Genomic DNA, 15,069 nt, shown 5'->3' on the forward strand with positions numbered 1-15,069 from the left:
CACCTCGGGGTGTGAACAGCACATGCCGGGGTTTTAGAATTTCTCCACTCTGGGACCCATGTTAAAAAAAACCTGTTTTCGCGCTTCTAAAACGGCTGGTGTGAATGATCGGACAGAAACAGCTGGTTGGGGAGAACCGGCGTCCTCCTGAGGACGGTCCCTATACCTGTCAGGAGGCATACGAGTTCAGTCCCTCCATATTACCATTAATTTACATTGTACCCCTGCAGCCGTGGTCATGAGGTCAAACTGAATTGAATTGATGTAAAAAGTTGGTAATTAAAGGACGAAACAAGCAGACCCCAGAGGCCTGCTCCTCAGGAAGCAGCTCAATCTGTCCTGTTAGAGCACTGAGCCCAATGGAACATTCCACCGCACATTTAAAGGGAATTTCAAAGCTTCACATAATCCACTGCAGTCCCCAACCAGGTTCAACCCGACTGCAGCGCCTCCCAAAGTCAACTAAAGTCTGTGCAGAGAGGAAAGAGGAGGCCTGATTGAAAACGTCTCTTCATAAAGACGTGGGGATTGGAAGAGCGCCTGGACCGACCCGAGGATCAACCTTCAACCCAAATCCAGCAGACGCCAAAACCAAAACCAAGAGAACGCCAGCGAGGATTTCTGTTTCTTCTCCACGTCCCATGTCCAGTGGGCAGACCTCCGTCTGTGACTCTTCCCATCCGCGCGTTTCAACAATTGTATGGCTTCACGTCTCGCTGCACCTGCAGCACCAATCTAATCACCGCGAGCGAGACATGAGGCCTGCTGTGTGCAGACGGCGCCATGGAAACACAAGATTCAACACCGTGAATCCATGTGAAGGCACAACTGTATGGAACTGTACGACTGTATGGAACTGTACGACTGTGTGGAACCGTATGACTGTGTGGAACCGTATGACTGTATGGAACCGTACGACTGTATGGAACTGTGCAACTGTATGGAACTGTACGACAATATCTAACTACAACAATATTTAACTGACAACTATATGTAACTGTACAACAATATTTAACTGCACAACTATATGTAACTGTACAACAATATGTAACCGTTCAACTGTATTTAACTATACAACTGTATGTAACTGTAAACCTAAATGTAACTAAAAAATATGCAATTGTACAACTATATGTAACTACAACAATATGTAGCTGTACGACTGAATGCAACTGTATGACTGTATGTTACTGTACAACTATATATAACTGAACAACAATATGTACTGTAACTGTATGGCTCTATGTAACTGTACAACTATATGTAACTACAACAATATGTAACTGTACGACTATATGTAACTATGCAACTATATGTAACAGTACAACAATATGTAACTGTACAACTGGATGTAACTGCACAACTATATGTAACTACAACAATATGTAACTGCACAACTGTATTTAACTATACAACTGCATGTAACTGTATGACTGTATGTAACTATACAACAATATGTAACTGTACAACTGTATGGAACTGTACAATTGTATGTAACTGTACAATTGTATGTAACTGTACAACTGTATGGAACTGTACAACTGTACGTAACTTTACGACTGTATGTGACTGGACAATTGTATGTAACTACGGCTGTATGTAACTGGACAGCAATATGTAACTGACAACTATATGTAATTATACAACCATATGTAACTGTACAAATATATGTAACTGTACAACAATATGTAACTGTACAAAATATAACTGTACAACTATATTTAACTGTACAATATGTAACTCCACAACTATATGTAACTGTACAATATGTAACTGTACAACAATATGTAACTGTATAGTATGAGACTGCGCAACAATATGTAACTGCACAAGTATATGTAACTGTACAACTATATGTAGCTGCATAAGTATATATAACTGCACAATATGTAACTGCACAACTATAAGTAACTGCACAAGTATTACACGTCCTTCTTTCTTTTCTTTTCTTTTCTTTTCTGTGTCGTCGCCTTGCAGAGTTTGAATGTTTGAGTTGAAGAAAACCATTTGAATAGTAGAACTCAGAATTTGTCACTCATTGTACTTGAAAATGTTTTGAATGATGTCTGAAGAAAGTTTTTATATTATACCTCCTGAAAGCTTGTAAACATCATGCTGTCGATTTGTCCGTTAAATATTCTCTAAAAAAGAAGTGCCCAGTTGTTTTCAAAGCACTTTATTTCTCTCAGTGCTCAGAGGGAACCTTTTCTTCCCGAGCCGACCAATCGGTAGGAAGCCACACTTTAGGTTCGCAGTAACTCTCACCGGGTCATGTAACGGACCAAATAGTTCTCCGCAGCAATCGCTATCATCACAAATATCAGAGAGCGTCTGAATCTGAACGTTTTTGGTCATAAGACTATGAAACGGCCGTCCTTGAACCGCCTCATGGTGCGTCGTAGGATCACCCATTCAGAGTCAAGCCCATTCTACCACGATCGCTGTCGGTCATCTGGGACGGCTGTAAATCGCAGTTTGTTTGCGGGATTAGGAGGTAATTTACGAGTTGAATACACATTTTTGCGAATCTTCTCTTAGCTTCTTTGTTCAGTTAAAACAGGGAGAGACGTGTCATTGCTGCATGTTTCGACGAGGCCAGTGAGACAGTGAAACAAATACTTTTCATCCTATGAATGTTTAAAAAGGTTCAAATTAATGGGGAAACAAATAATCTGGGCTGTTTGTCCTCATATCCTCAGTGAATCTTCAGAAGATCCAACTGCTTTTTGTTTGTTTTTTGTCAGTACTGAACGTCGTCTCTTTAAAATCCGATTCAAAATGAGGAGAAGTCAGAGTCCCAAGAGATGAAGGTAGGAGGACTCACCCCGACACCGTCGTCCTGTCTGAGCTGCTTCCAGGCCTGACCCGTGTCACTGTAAAGCAGCATGTATGTGCTGACCCAGTCCGAGCTGTCATAGCGCCCCTGTGTGGCCACGGCCGTCACCTCCATCCGGTCCCCGAGGTCCACCTGGAGCCAGGGCTCTGGGTCGGTCACCATGGGCGACCAGCCCCCTGCTCCTGCAGGATCAGAGAAAACACAGGAGAAGATAAGTTGAAGTCGCTGACTCGGCTGCAGCTGCGTCAATAAATATCATATCACTGTTTTCTCTGCTGAAAGCAGCATTATTTCACTGAAGTCAATCACACGTTTTATTCTCCAGGGCCGAATCTTTAAAAACCTGCTCAATAGATAAACTGATCTCAAACCAGCAGCATCCATGTCGCATGTGTTTGTTTAATCCATCCAAGAGAAATACAAAGTGAAATGCTTTTTCACTGACATGATGTTTGTTTCAGTCACATTCACAGGATAGAGGAAGCTCATGCATGACAATACGAGCCAATCAGCTTCCTGAAGTCCATATTTATTGATTTAGTACACAACCGTGGTGGAAAACAAACTGCTGTGCGTGAGGAATGCAAATTCAACCTAGGATGTAAAACGAAATAGGAGTCGAAACTATCAAACACCACGAAAACCATACAAACACTAAAATCCAATTAAAAGAGTAAAACCAAAATAAAATCAGATCAATGTCTCATGCTGGGTTGAAAGTCAGAGAGTGAAAATATTTAAAAATGGCTTTAAAAATACAATGAATAAAGATGAGTCCAAATAACGCAGAGCAGAGAGAAACATTAAGGGGCCTCTCAGTAAGAGCCTGCAGAGAGAGAACAGGACCGGCAGTGAGGAGAAGACAAAATCAAGCTGGTGCTCACTTGGTACGTGTGTCACAGCAACAACCATCCAGACGCACAGCAACAACCATCCAGACGCACAGAGGTAAACACAACGTCACACAGCAACAGCCATCCAGACACACACAGGTAAACACAACGTCACACAGCAACAGCCATCCAGACACACACAGGTAAACACAACGTCACACAGCAACAGCCATCCAGACACACACAGGTAAACACAACGTCAAACAGCAACAGCCATCCAGACACACACAGGTAAACACAACGTCACACAGCAACAGCCATCCAGACACACACAGGTAAACACAACGTCACACAGCAACAGCCATCCAGACACACACAGGTAAACACAACGTCAAACAGCAACAGCCATCCAGACACACACAGGTAAACACAACGTCACACGGCAACAGCCATCCAGACACACACAGGTAAACACAACGTCACACAACGTCAAACAGCAACAACCATCCAGACACACACAGGTAGACACAACGTCACACGGCAACAACAATCCAGACACACAGAGGTAAACACAACGTCACACAACGTCACACAGCAACAACAATCCAGACACACACAGGTAAACACAACGTCAAACAGCAACAGCCATCCAGACACACACAGGTAAACACAACGTCACACGGCAACAGCCATCCAGACACACACAGGTAAACACAACGTCAAACAGCAACAGCCATCCAGACACACACAGGTAAACACAACGTCACACAACGTCAAACAGCAACAACAATCCAGACACACACAGGTAAACACAACGTCACACAACGTCACACAGCAACAACCATCCAGACACACACAGGTAAACACAACGTCACACAATGTCACACAGCAACAGCCATCCAGACACACACAGGTAAACACAACGTCACACGGCAACAACCATCCAGACACACACAGGTAAACACAACGTCACACGGCAACAACCATCCAGACACACACAGGTAAACACAACGTCACACGGCAACAACCATCCAGACACACACAGGTAAACACAACGTCACACAGCAACAACCATCCAGACGCACACAGGTGAACACAACTTCCCACGGCAACAACCATCCAGACACACACAGGTAAACACAACGTCGTACAACGTCACACACCAACAACCATCCAGACACACACAGGTAAACACAACGTCACACAACGTCACACAACGTCACACAGCAACAACCATCCAGACACACACAGGTAAACACAACGTCACACAATGTCACACAGCAACAGCCATCCAGACACACACAGGTAAACACAACGTCACACGGCAACAACCATCCAGACACACACAGGTAAACACAACGTCACACGGCAACAACCATCCAGACACACACAGGTAAACACAACGTCACACAGCAACAACCATCCAGACGCACACAGGTGAACACAACTTCCCACGGCAACAACCATCCAGACACACACAGGTAAACACAACATCATACAACGTCACACACCAACAACCATCCAGACGCACACAGGTAAACACAACGTCACACACCAACAACCATCCAGAACCGGCTAATGGACCAACACAGGCTTAAAACAAGTCTGACTCACAGTGAAATACCAGTGGCCCAAAGACACAAAGGGAAGACGGAACTGTCGGACTGTCGGAGGCGGAGCTAATCAATGTGAGGGAGGAGCACAGGACTACAGGAGCTGATCAGACACAAGCACTGAGACACAAAGCTCCACTGAAGCAGCTGACAGAGCCAAGGTTTCAAATCTCAAGACAGGGTTCAATTCCTCGTCTTACATTTTGTCCAGAGGGACACTGAATGCTCCCGGTGGAGTTTGAGTGTTTTCCATCATATCAAGGTGACGAACAATGAGGCCACTGAAGCGGTGAAGTCAAATGGCTTCAGAAGTGATCTGGTTTTAGTATTTAACGGGAGTTTTTGCTCAGTGTCGGTCTTACAAATGTGATTTGAAGGTCTGATGCTGTTCACGTTGTAAATGACAGCAGCACTGATGAATTGCTTTGGATCAGCCCTGAACCTAACTGTGCATGTCGTTCTCTCTTGCTTCTCGTCTCTCTTTTAATAACACTTAAATCATTTCTTGCTTTGAAAATGGATGTTTGAAAGTTGACTCATGGCAGACTTTTCACTTGCTCTTCAACAGACTCTGTGCCCTCTGCGTCCCTCTATGGATCCAGACCTAAAACTGGACATGAAGATCAGAGCCGTTGTTAAGTCCAGTTACTTTCACCTGAGAAAGCTCACCTAAATAAAATATCCATTTTCAAGACATCACCTTGAAATGGCTGGACAACTGTCACTGACACATGCGCTACATGTGGGGGTCAGTGCAGCTTGCACTGGTCCTCCAGAAGGTTCAGAACATGGCTGCTCGTCTTTCAACTGGACAAACTTGAACAAGAACTCATCCCCCCATTTTTAACATCTGTGCACCGACTGCCTGGACGTTTGAGGATCCATTTTAACATTCCTCTATTCGCTTTAAAATCTGTGAACAGTCACATTCCCCCTCTCTGAGCTCATTCAGGCTGATACCCCAATGGCCCTCTCAGGTCAGTTGATTCAGACTCTCAGGTCGGTTGATTCAGACTCTCAGGTCAGTTGGTTCAGACTCTCAGGTCGGTTGATTCAGACTCTCAGGTCAGTTGATTCAGACTCTCAGGTTGGTTGATTCAGACTCTCAGGTCGGTTGATTCAGACTCTCAGGTCAGTTGGTTCAGACTCTCAGGTCGGTTGATTCAGACTCTCAGGTCAGTTGATTCAGACTCTCAGGTTGGTTGATTCAGACTCTCAGGTCGGTTGATACAGACTCTCAGGTCAGTTGGTTCAGACTCTCAGGTTGGTTGGTTCAGACTCTCAGGTCGGTTGATTCAGACTCTCAGGTCGGTTGATTCAGACTCTCAGGTCGGTTGGTTTAGACTCTCAGGTCGGTTGGTTCAGACTCTCAGGTCGGTTGATTTTTTCATTCCTATTTATTCATTTGCACTGCATTTTGGTCCACTGTGGTGTCTTAAATGTGCTTCATCAATAATATTGATTGATAACAGACATTCTCTATTCTCAGCATAGAACCACAAATCAACACACACACACACACACACACACACACACACACACACACACACACACACACACACACACACACACACACACACACACACACACACACACACACACACACACACAGTGGTAAACACTGTGTTCAGCACCATGGACAGAGCTACAGGCTTCATGGTTTTCAGGCTTCAGGAATTAAAAAGCTGCCGATTCACCAGAAGACAGAACCACAGCGTCTGGTGAAGACGAGTCCACTCACCGTCTCTCCTGTTCAGTTTGGCATTGTGAGCGGCGTAGCTGGCGGAGGGCTGTGAAGAACTCTGGAAGGATGACTGTGGCAACATGGAGACCAGAGGACTGTTGCAGTTATCTGTGGAAGAGGAGAACGACAGTGTTGAACAGGCGGTGGACTTTACAAAGAGAACATACATGAAGACAGTACATGGGAACGTCAGATGTGAGGAAAGGTCACGGGGCTCATTATAACGTTCATGTCATGTTGCTCCAGCAGAGAGCTTATGTTTTCTGTCCTGTCCATTAGTCAGAAGGGGAGGGGAGGGGAGGGGAGGGGAGGGTAGGAGGAGAGGAGAGAAACCTGGAATCCACACACCGTCTTGTTTTTCTACTCGTACCAATGAAATATCAATTTAGGCTGTTTCACTGTCAAACATTCACTCCACGCACTGCATGTGTGTGTGATTTCATTACAACAGCGCCAACTAGTGGAGCGACAGTTTTCAGCGTTTCTGCCGTTTCCGTGGAAATGGACATAGTTCTCAAAATGTTGCTGAATGGACGCAAAACGTTTCTGAAATGAAAATGTAAAGAGGATGTAAAGTAACGGGAAGCGTTGTGGCATGAACGCTCTCTTCTTCTCGTAGCGTCACCCCTCCTCCTCCCGGCCTCCACCCCGCCTCCTCCCGGCCTCCACCCGACCTCCTCCCGGCCTCACACCGTCCGAACAAGGACGATATCTCATTGTAGTTTTAGATAGAAAAAAAAAACACATATTGAAAAACTGCTTCATCAGACCGTAGTTCAATTATCTCTTATTTGATGTTCACAGCAGCGATCACTAAAAAGTGACCACAGGCCGCACGGCGCCCTGCACGGAGTACATCTCCCGTTGATCACATCTCCGACGGCGCCGAGCGACTCCAAGCTGACGTTTCGCGAAGATGTTTTCTTTTCACCGACGACTGCTGCCAGCCGGTCTGACACCGGCGCCGCTCGCCCATGAAAACACATGAACGCGAGTTGGGTGAAACATTCCTGTGTCTCTAACAGCGAGATCAGAATTCGGTGTCATGTTGCAAAAATGAGCTGATCTGAGCCCGAGGGCACCACCTGCACCGGGTTCCTGACGGTTCTGGAAGCATCTCCTCCCACCAGCACTTTGGTTTCACACCAAATTATTTTCAAAACAGTCAGACTGATGGAGACGGAGAGGCGGTGTGGGCTGAAGGCTGCCGTTCACAAAGCTTTGCCGCTCATGAGCCTGATTACTGCAAATGAGTCAAAAGTCAGAGTGGAGCTGCAGTCAGACGGGGAAGGAAGTGGGACACTTCCTGTTTTGATCCCCGTGGGGAACTTGAAGGCATTCTCATCACTGGCAGCCGTCACAGGACATCACAGGAGCTGCACTTTCAAAGCTTTCTGCTGCAAAACTTTCACTTGCAGAAAGAAAAGAAGACCTGCGAACTGCAAATCCAGCAAAGAGAGAGAAAGAACAAAGAGAAGTGGAAGTGGAGCCCAAAGGCTCACTGAGTTGTTGGGACCATAATTCTCCTCTCAGCATCGAATGTTCATGTAACTTCATCCAAAAGGCTTCGCAGAGGAACCGAAGCTCCGGGCAGGAGGGACTCGCTTTAAATAAACCCTGCCTGACAGGACCCTCACACCTTCCTCCTCCTCCTCCTCTTCTCCCTCCCCCACTTCCTTTTCATCCACCTCCTCCTGTCCATCCTCTTCCTCCTCCTGTCCCTCCTGTTTATCCTCTTCCTTCCCTGTCCCTCCTCTTTTTCCTCCTCCTCCTGTTCTTCATCTTTCTCCTCTTCCTCCTCCTGTCCTTCCCATTTTTCCTCCTCCTCCTGTTCCTTCTCTTTCTCCTCTTCCTCGTCCTGTCCCTTCTCTTTCTCCTCTTCCTCCTCCTGTCCCTCCTCTTTATCCTCCTCCTCCTGTCCCTCCTCTTTCTCCTCTTCCTCCTCCTCCTCTTCCTCCTCCTGTCCTTCCCATTTTTCCTCCTCCTCCTGTTCCTTCTCTTTCTCCTCTTCCTCGTCCTGTCCCTTCTCTTCCTCCTCCTGTCCCTCCTCGTTATCCTCCTCCTCCTGTTCCTCCTCTTTCTCTTCTTCCTCCTCCTCCTCTTCCTCCTCCTGTCCTTCCTCTTTTTCCTCCTCCTCCTGTTCCTTCTCTTTCTCCTCTTCCTCCTCCTGTTCCCCCTCTTTCTCCTCCTGTCACTCCTCGTCCTCCTCGTCCTCCTGTTCCTTCTCTTTCTCGTCTTCCTCCTCCTGTTCCTCCTCTTTCTCCTCCTGTTCCTCCTCTTTTTCCTCTTCCTCCTCCTCTTCCTCCTCCTCTTCCTCTTCCCTGTTTCTCCTCTCTGGATGAAACCTTCACAAACAAGCAGTTCTCGGAGCAGACGTTTACACATTTAGCTGCTGGGAGACGAAGTTTCAGCAGAAAACATCAGAAGACGATTAAAGCATCATCAGACTGTGGCTGTTTTTTGTTCAGTGTGAGAAAAACTGGAATCACTTCTCCTCCAGTCCGATCAGAACCACAGGAATCACTTGATGTTCCAGATGTTCTTGATGTTCTTCATGTGTTCAAAGAAGATTCAGAGGAAACTGAAAAGCTCTGAAGGCTTCAGTCCTCCTTCTCCTCTGGAAATGTTTTCTATTCAAACCTAAACAAGTTCCTCAACGAGAGGACACCAAACTATGAGCAGTGTACTTGAGTTTTAAACCACTTTGAACTGAGTTGTTCAGCCTATTCATTCGTTTCAAAAAATCTAAATAGTAAGAGGAGGATTTGAGGAGGACATTTCCGACTCACAGTATAAAAAGCAGTGGCAGAGAGATTTTCCAGGTTTCAAATGAAGATGCACAATTTATTCAAAACAAATGATTCTCTGTGGTTGATGTCTACAAAACAGAAATGCTCATAAATGCTAGTTTGCCTGCCTGCAGTAGAGAAGCTGTCACGCCTTCCTCCTCCCACACTCACAGCTGCACCTCCTCCTGAGGCCTGACCACAGTCATGATCAATTAAACTGCAAAAACAAGAATTCTTCATATATCATTTGTTATCAATCCGCATGAGTGTACCAATTTGACAAAGAAAATGTGTCCTCTCAATTGTCTCCAACATGAGTATTACATCAGAGTATTACTCAGAGCTGTTTGGTTACATCGTTCTATTTCATTCAGCATATATTTGTTGTTCCTTGTTATCTGTAACTGTAACTGTAGTCTATAAATAAAGTGTGGTCTGATAGAGAGGTGCTTCTTGGGTTCTTAATGTCATACACTGTGACTGATGGACTGATTGATTTTCTTTGTTGATGATGTTTGAATTTTGTTTAACAGCCGTTCCAACTCAGAGGAAACTTTTAGAAATCACTGCAGTGGTGAAATAATCCTGTGCTGTTTTCATAGTATTTGTTAATATGTGTGTGTGTGTGTGTGTGTGTGTGTGTGTGTGTGTGTGTGTGTGTGTGTGTGTGTGTGTGTGTGTGTGTGTGTGTGTGTGTGTGTGTGTGTGTGTGTGTGTGTGTGTGTGTGTTCGGAGTATCTTAAAACAAATTGGATCGATGTACAACGGGGGAAGGAGCTCACTCCTGAGGAGTCGTTGGTTTAAAATCTGATGTGAAGAAAAAAGAGGAGAGAACAGAAGAAAGAAAACATGTCTGCCTTTTTTTTTTACTCCTCGTATTTCTCTGCAACAGTCCATTAAGAGTAGTGACCCTGAACACAGGCCAGAAGAGTGTGTGTGTGTGTGTGTGTGTGTGTGTGTGTGTGTGTGTGTGTGTGTGTGTGTGTGTGTGTGTGTGTGTGTGTGTGTGTGTGTGTGTGTGTGTGTGTGTGTGTGTGTGTGTGTAATCCAGCAGTGAGATTAGACATCTCCTGAGATTAGCAGCAGCTTCCTGCTGCGCTGCTCTCCAGCTCACAGCGGTTTTAACTTCCACTGGAAGGATTTTAAAAGTGGAGCTTCTCTTGTTCCGCACACACACACACACACACACACACACACACACACACACACACACACACACACACACACACACACACACACACACACACACACACACACACACACACACACACACACACACACACACACACACACACACACACACACACACACACACACACACACACACACACGTATGTTTTACTTTCCAGACATTTTTTGACTTTGAATGAGGTAAACTGATCTCTCCAGTCCGGCTCTTCTGCCATTCCTTCTGCACGTCTTCCTTTTACAACACGAGCAGAGATCTGAAGCCGACTTAAGGAGATCAGCCACAGAGGACAGAGGTGACCAGAGGGACGTAGGGAAGGTTTCCTCTTCCTGGTCTGGTCTGGACCTGGAGGAACGGTAAACCTGTCTGCAGAACTGAGTGTGAACAAGATGTTCTGAGCCATTTGTTCTATGTAATTAAAGCTGCTATTTACCTTTTCTTAGTTGGTTTCCTGCTTTTAGGTTAACTTAACACATTGAATCCATTTAATCTGTGAGTGAAGTACAGTCAGCGTCTTCATTCTCTTCCCATTGAAAGTTCAAGCTTTTTTTTTTCTTTCTTGTTTCTGTGAAATCAAGTAAATCCATGACAAGTTTAATCAAAGTTCCAATTGCTCTTGGACAGTTTGTGCTGGAAGTGTAGAGTTGCTTGTTTGGATCTGTTGGGTGTCAGTCTGTGAGAAGCAGCTATACATGACTGTGTTGTATGTGGTGCGAGATAAATCAAGTCGTATTGAATAGAATTGTGCAGCAGCTGTGTCGGCCAGGTGTTGCTTTTTGAATGAAGGACTGCAGCTGATTCATGTGTCTCCATCCCAGAACTCCACATCTTTAACCGTTGGGTTCAGCTCCATGTTCGTACTGGCGCACTGTGTGGCTGTGGGATTAATTCAGTCACAATATAATGGCGAGAGCAAGTCTGACAAAGGAAAGGAAATTCTATTAAAGCATGAATTATGTGCTTGTATCTGGTCATGAATCATTCCACAAGACCTCGCCTTGTAATTAGAAATCATTTCACAGAAACAGAAAGAGAGTGGAGACATTGAACACCTGGCAGCAGATAAGAAGCAGCTCTCTGATTGGTCGCTGTGCTGCCCATGACTCTTCCTGGACATCCTCCTCCATTTCAGCGCATCGCTCACCAGCACATTTTTTCTGTGCTGATTTGTAGTGTCACTGAAGTGGTTCAATCTGTTTTATTCAAGCCTAAATTATGGCTCAGCCTCTTTGTCAATGCAGATGTTCATCAGGAAGCGTGACAACTGGCATCTGATCGGCGCTGCAGTGACTCAGAGCTCCCGGCCACATTTCAAACCCCGAAAAGGACAACTCTCACTCTGCCTGTCAGCTTCTGTCCATCACATCAGGAGTCCGTGACCCCCGGGTCGCCAGACCTTTCACAATGAGATGTAAATCCAACCCTACCCTCTGGAACTTTTGACATTTTCAATTCATCACAGTGAACCAGTGTCAGTTTAACAGCATGTAATCCAATACAATTGTCCAATCAGAATAGTTAGAATAGCAGCAGTGGAACATTTAACTGATATGAGTGGCATGGCTCAGCCAGTAGAGCGGTCGTCTCCCAATCGGAAGGTCCATCCATCCATCCATCCATCCATCCATCCATCCATCTTCTCCATCTTATCCGTGTCCGGGTGGTGGGGGTGTCAGTCTGAGCACCGTCACCCAGATCACATTGACCCATTAAGAAACTTTCCTGTAGGTGGTGAGCCCACAGGAAGGTGGCGCCCGGCGTGGGACATGAACCCTCTACCTTGAGATTGAGAGTCTCATGCTTTACCAACTGAGCTAGCTGGGGGTCGTCAATCAGAAGGTTACAGGTTCAATTCCCATCTCTGCCAGCCCACATGCCGAAGTGTTCTTGGGCAAGACACTGCACCCCGAACTGTCTGGGTGAATGTAGTGAGTGGTCGGAGGGGCTGATGGTGCAGATTAGCAGCCTCTCCTCCGTCAGTCTGTTCCAGAGCAGCTGTGGTTACAGATGTAGTTCACCACCACCCAGTATGGAGGGAATGAATGAATGAATGATGTAAAGCATCTTTGAGTGTCCAGAAAAGCACTATATAACATCTATGCATTATTATTTAGAAAAGGTGACCAACAGGAAGCTCGTCTGAATGTACAGTCAGATACAAATAGAACAGACATCCTCATACACTTTAATAAAATGTTTTATGTGTTTTTTTTTTTTTACTTTTGGACTACTGCTAGAGGAAAATATAGTACTGCTCTCTAACCCAGGTTATTGTTATATTTTGGTTCAGTTGAGTTTTCTCGCTGAGTCCCGTGTGGAGCTACACATTATTTACTTGAACCCTGCAGATAATATTTCTGCTCCTCTCTTTACTTTTGTTGCATCACTTCCTCTTTGGTCCTGGTTCAATCAGCAGAGCATCTCAAGGTGATGTTACACACATTAACAGGTTGACACACTCCGCCCTGTGTGGAGGATTTCCCCACGCTTGCTAGACTATCAACAAACTTTTGCATATATGAATACTCCATACCATTAAAGAGCTTCAAAATCATTAAAAGGATCTTTTCCTTATGATTTCAAAGGTCTTGCCCCCCCCCCCCCCCCCCCCCCCCCATGTAAAGTCCTTTCCCTCAAGCAGGCCTGAAGTGTGAGTGCAGTGCTGAATGTCCAGGCATCGATGGAGAAACCTGACAGTGCCACTTCACCACAATCTACAGACAGAAGATAAATGGGCTTCATCCAGGAACGAGAAGCTTCTGGGGACTTTGAGAAGGCTTGAATCTGCGGCTGCTGCCAAAGAGGTTTTTACCAGGAAGAGGAAACGCTTGAGTGATTTTAGCTTGAGATTTTCCTCATGATGTCTCTGTGGAATAGGTGGGTAAAGAGACAAAATAGCATGGTTTCCTTGATCCTTCAAACATTACATCTAGAATGAATGAGGGAGTCGGTAGATCTTTACTGAGTAACGTGACAGAGAACTGCTGTGATCCTTCAATCAGTCGTATTTACAACAGCTCTATATGCCTCATGTCATATCTTTCACCTCTGCAAACTCTTAAAAGCTTCAGTGAATTGCTTTTGCTCTCCATTCCATTTACACTTTACACCCCCACATCCAACAAACGAGACCTTGATGTCCTGGAAGAGGGAAAACAAACCAATAACATTTTTATGGCACAAGACATGTTCTTAAATTGACACGTGGAGTCATAACTGTCAGGCTCTGCTGGCACTAGAACCATTTCTCCATGTGCAAAGTGTGCATCTTATAAACCCTGTTGTTGTTTACAGCCCCCTCGCCGGGGCTTGGTGGTGAGCCAAGCGCTGCGCTGTCAATCACAGAGACTTATGGATGCAGGGTGATTTGGCTGCTGCTCGCCGCCTACTTGGCCTGTGGGATAATTGAAAATCCTCCACAGCCATGAATGTGATTGTGTTATGGCACTCTCTCTATGCAAAGCTGCAAGGCTTAAATCCCATATTCATGCCAGCCCAGACGGGCATCTGCATGCGACAACACAAACACACAACTGAGTGTGAAAACTCTCCCAGCCATAAATACATCAAGTATCAGGAGACGGGAAAGAAGCACCGCGAAGACTTCCAAGTGGTGTGGTGCTGCATACGGCTGCACACTGCGGCCGCATTCTGCTGCACACTGCAGCTACATTCTGCTAAACACTGCTCCACACTGCAGCCGCATACTGCTAAACACTGATGCACACTGCAGCCGCATACTGCTCCACACTGCAGCCGCATACTAATCCACATACTGCTAAACACTGCAGCCGCATACTGCTAAACACTGCAGCCACATACTGCTGCACACTGCAGCCGCATAGTGCTGCACACTGCAGCCGCATACTGCTGCACACTGCAGCCGCATACTGCTGCACACTGCAGCCGCATACTGCTAAACACTGCTACACACTGCAGCCGCATACTGCTAAACACTGCAGCCACATACTGCTAAACACTGCTACACACTGCAGCCGCATACTGCTAAACACTGCAGCCACATACTGCTAAACACTGCTACACACTGCAGCCGCATACTGCTAA

The 15,069-nt window shown here is 45.7% G+C and overlaps 1 protein-coding gene across 1 annotated transcript in view; it reads right to left on the minus strand.

The window, feature by feature from the left end:
* Window positions 1-15,069, minus strand: part of LOC308119737 (contactin-associated protein-like 5) — a gene marked incomplete at its 3' end in the record, with an annotated part of 169,874 nt that overhangs the window by 117,621 nt on the left and 37,184 nt on the right. Inside the window, exons 2-3 of the mRNA XM_080479887.1 lie at window positions 7,024-7,134; window positions 2,825-3,018 (exon numbers count right to left, since the gene is read on the minus strand). Coding sequence (XP_080336013.1) covers window positions 2,825-3,018; window positions 7,024-7,108 — 279 coding nt within the window. The 5' untranslated portion in view covers window positions 7,109-7,134. The remainder of the gene's footprint in view (window positions 1-2,824; window positions 3,019-7,023; window positions 7,135-15,069) is intronic.

The sequence above is a fragment of the Lipophrys pholis genome, assembly GCF_963383615.2.
Source record: "Lipophrys pholis genome assembly, chromosome: 14".
Classification (NCBI taxonomy): domain Eukaryota; kingdom Metazoa; phylum Chordata; class Actinopteri; order Blenniiformes; family Blenniidae; genus Lipophrys; species Lipophrys pholis.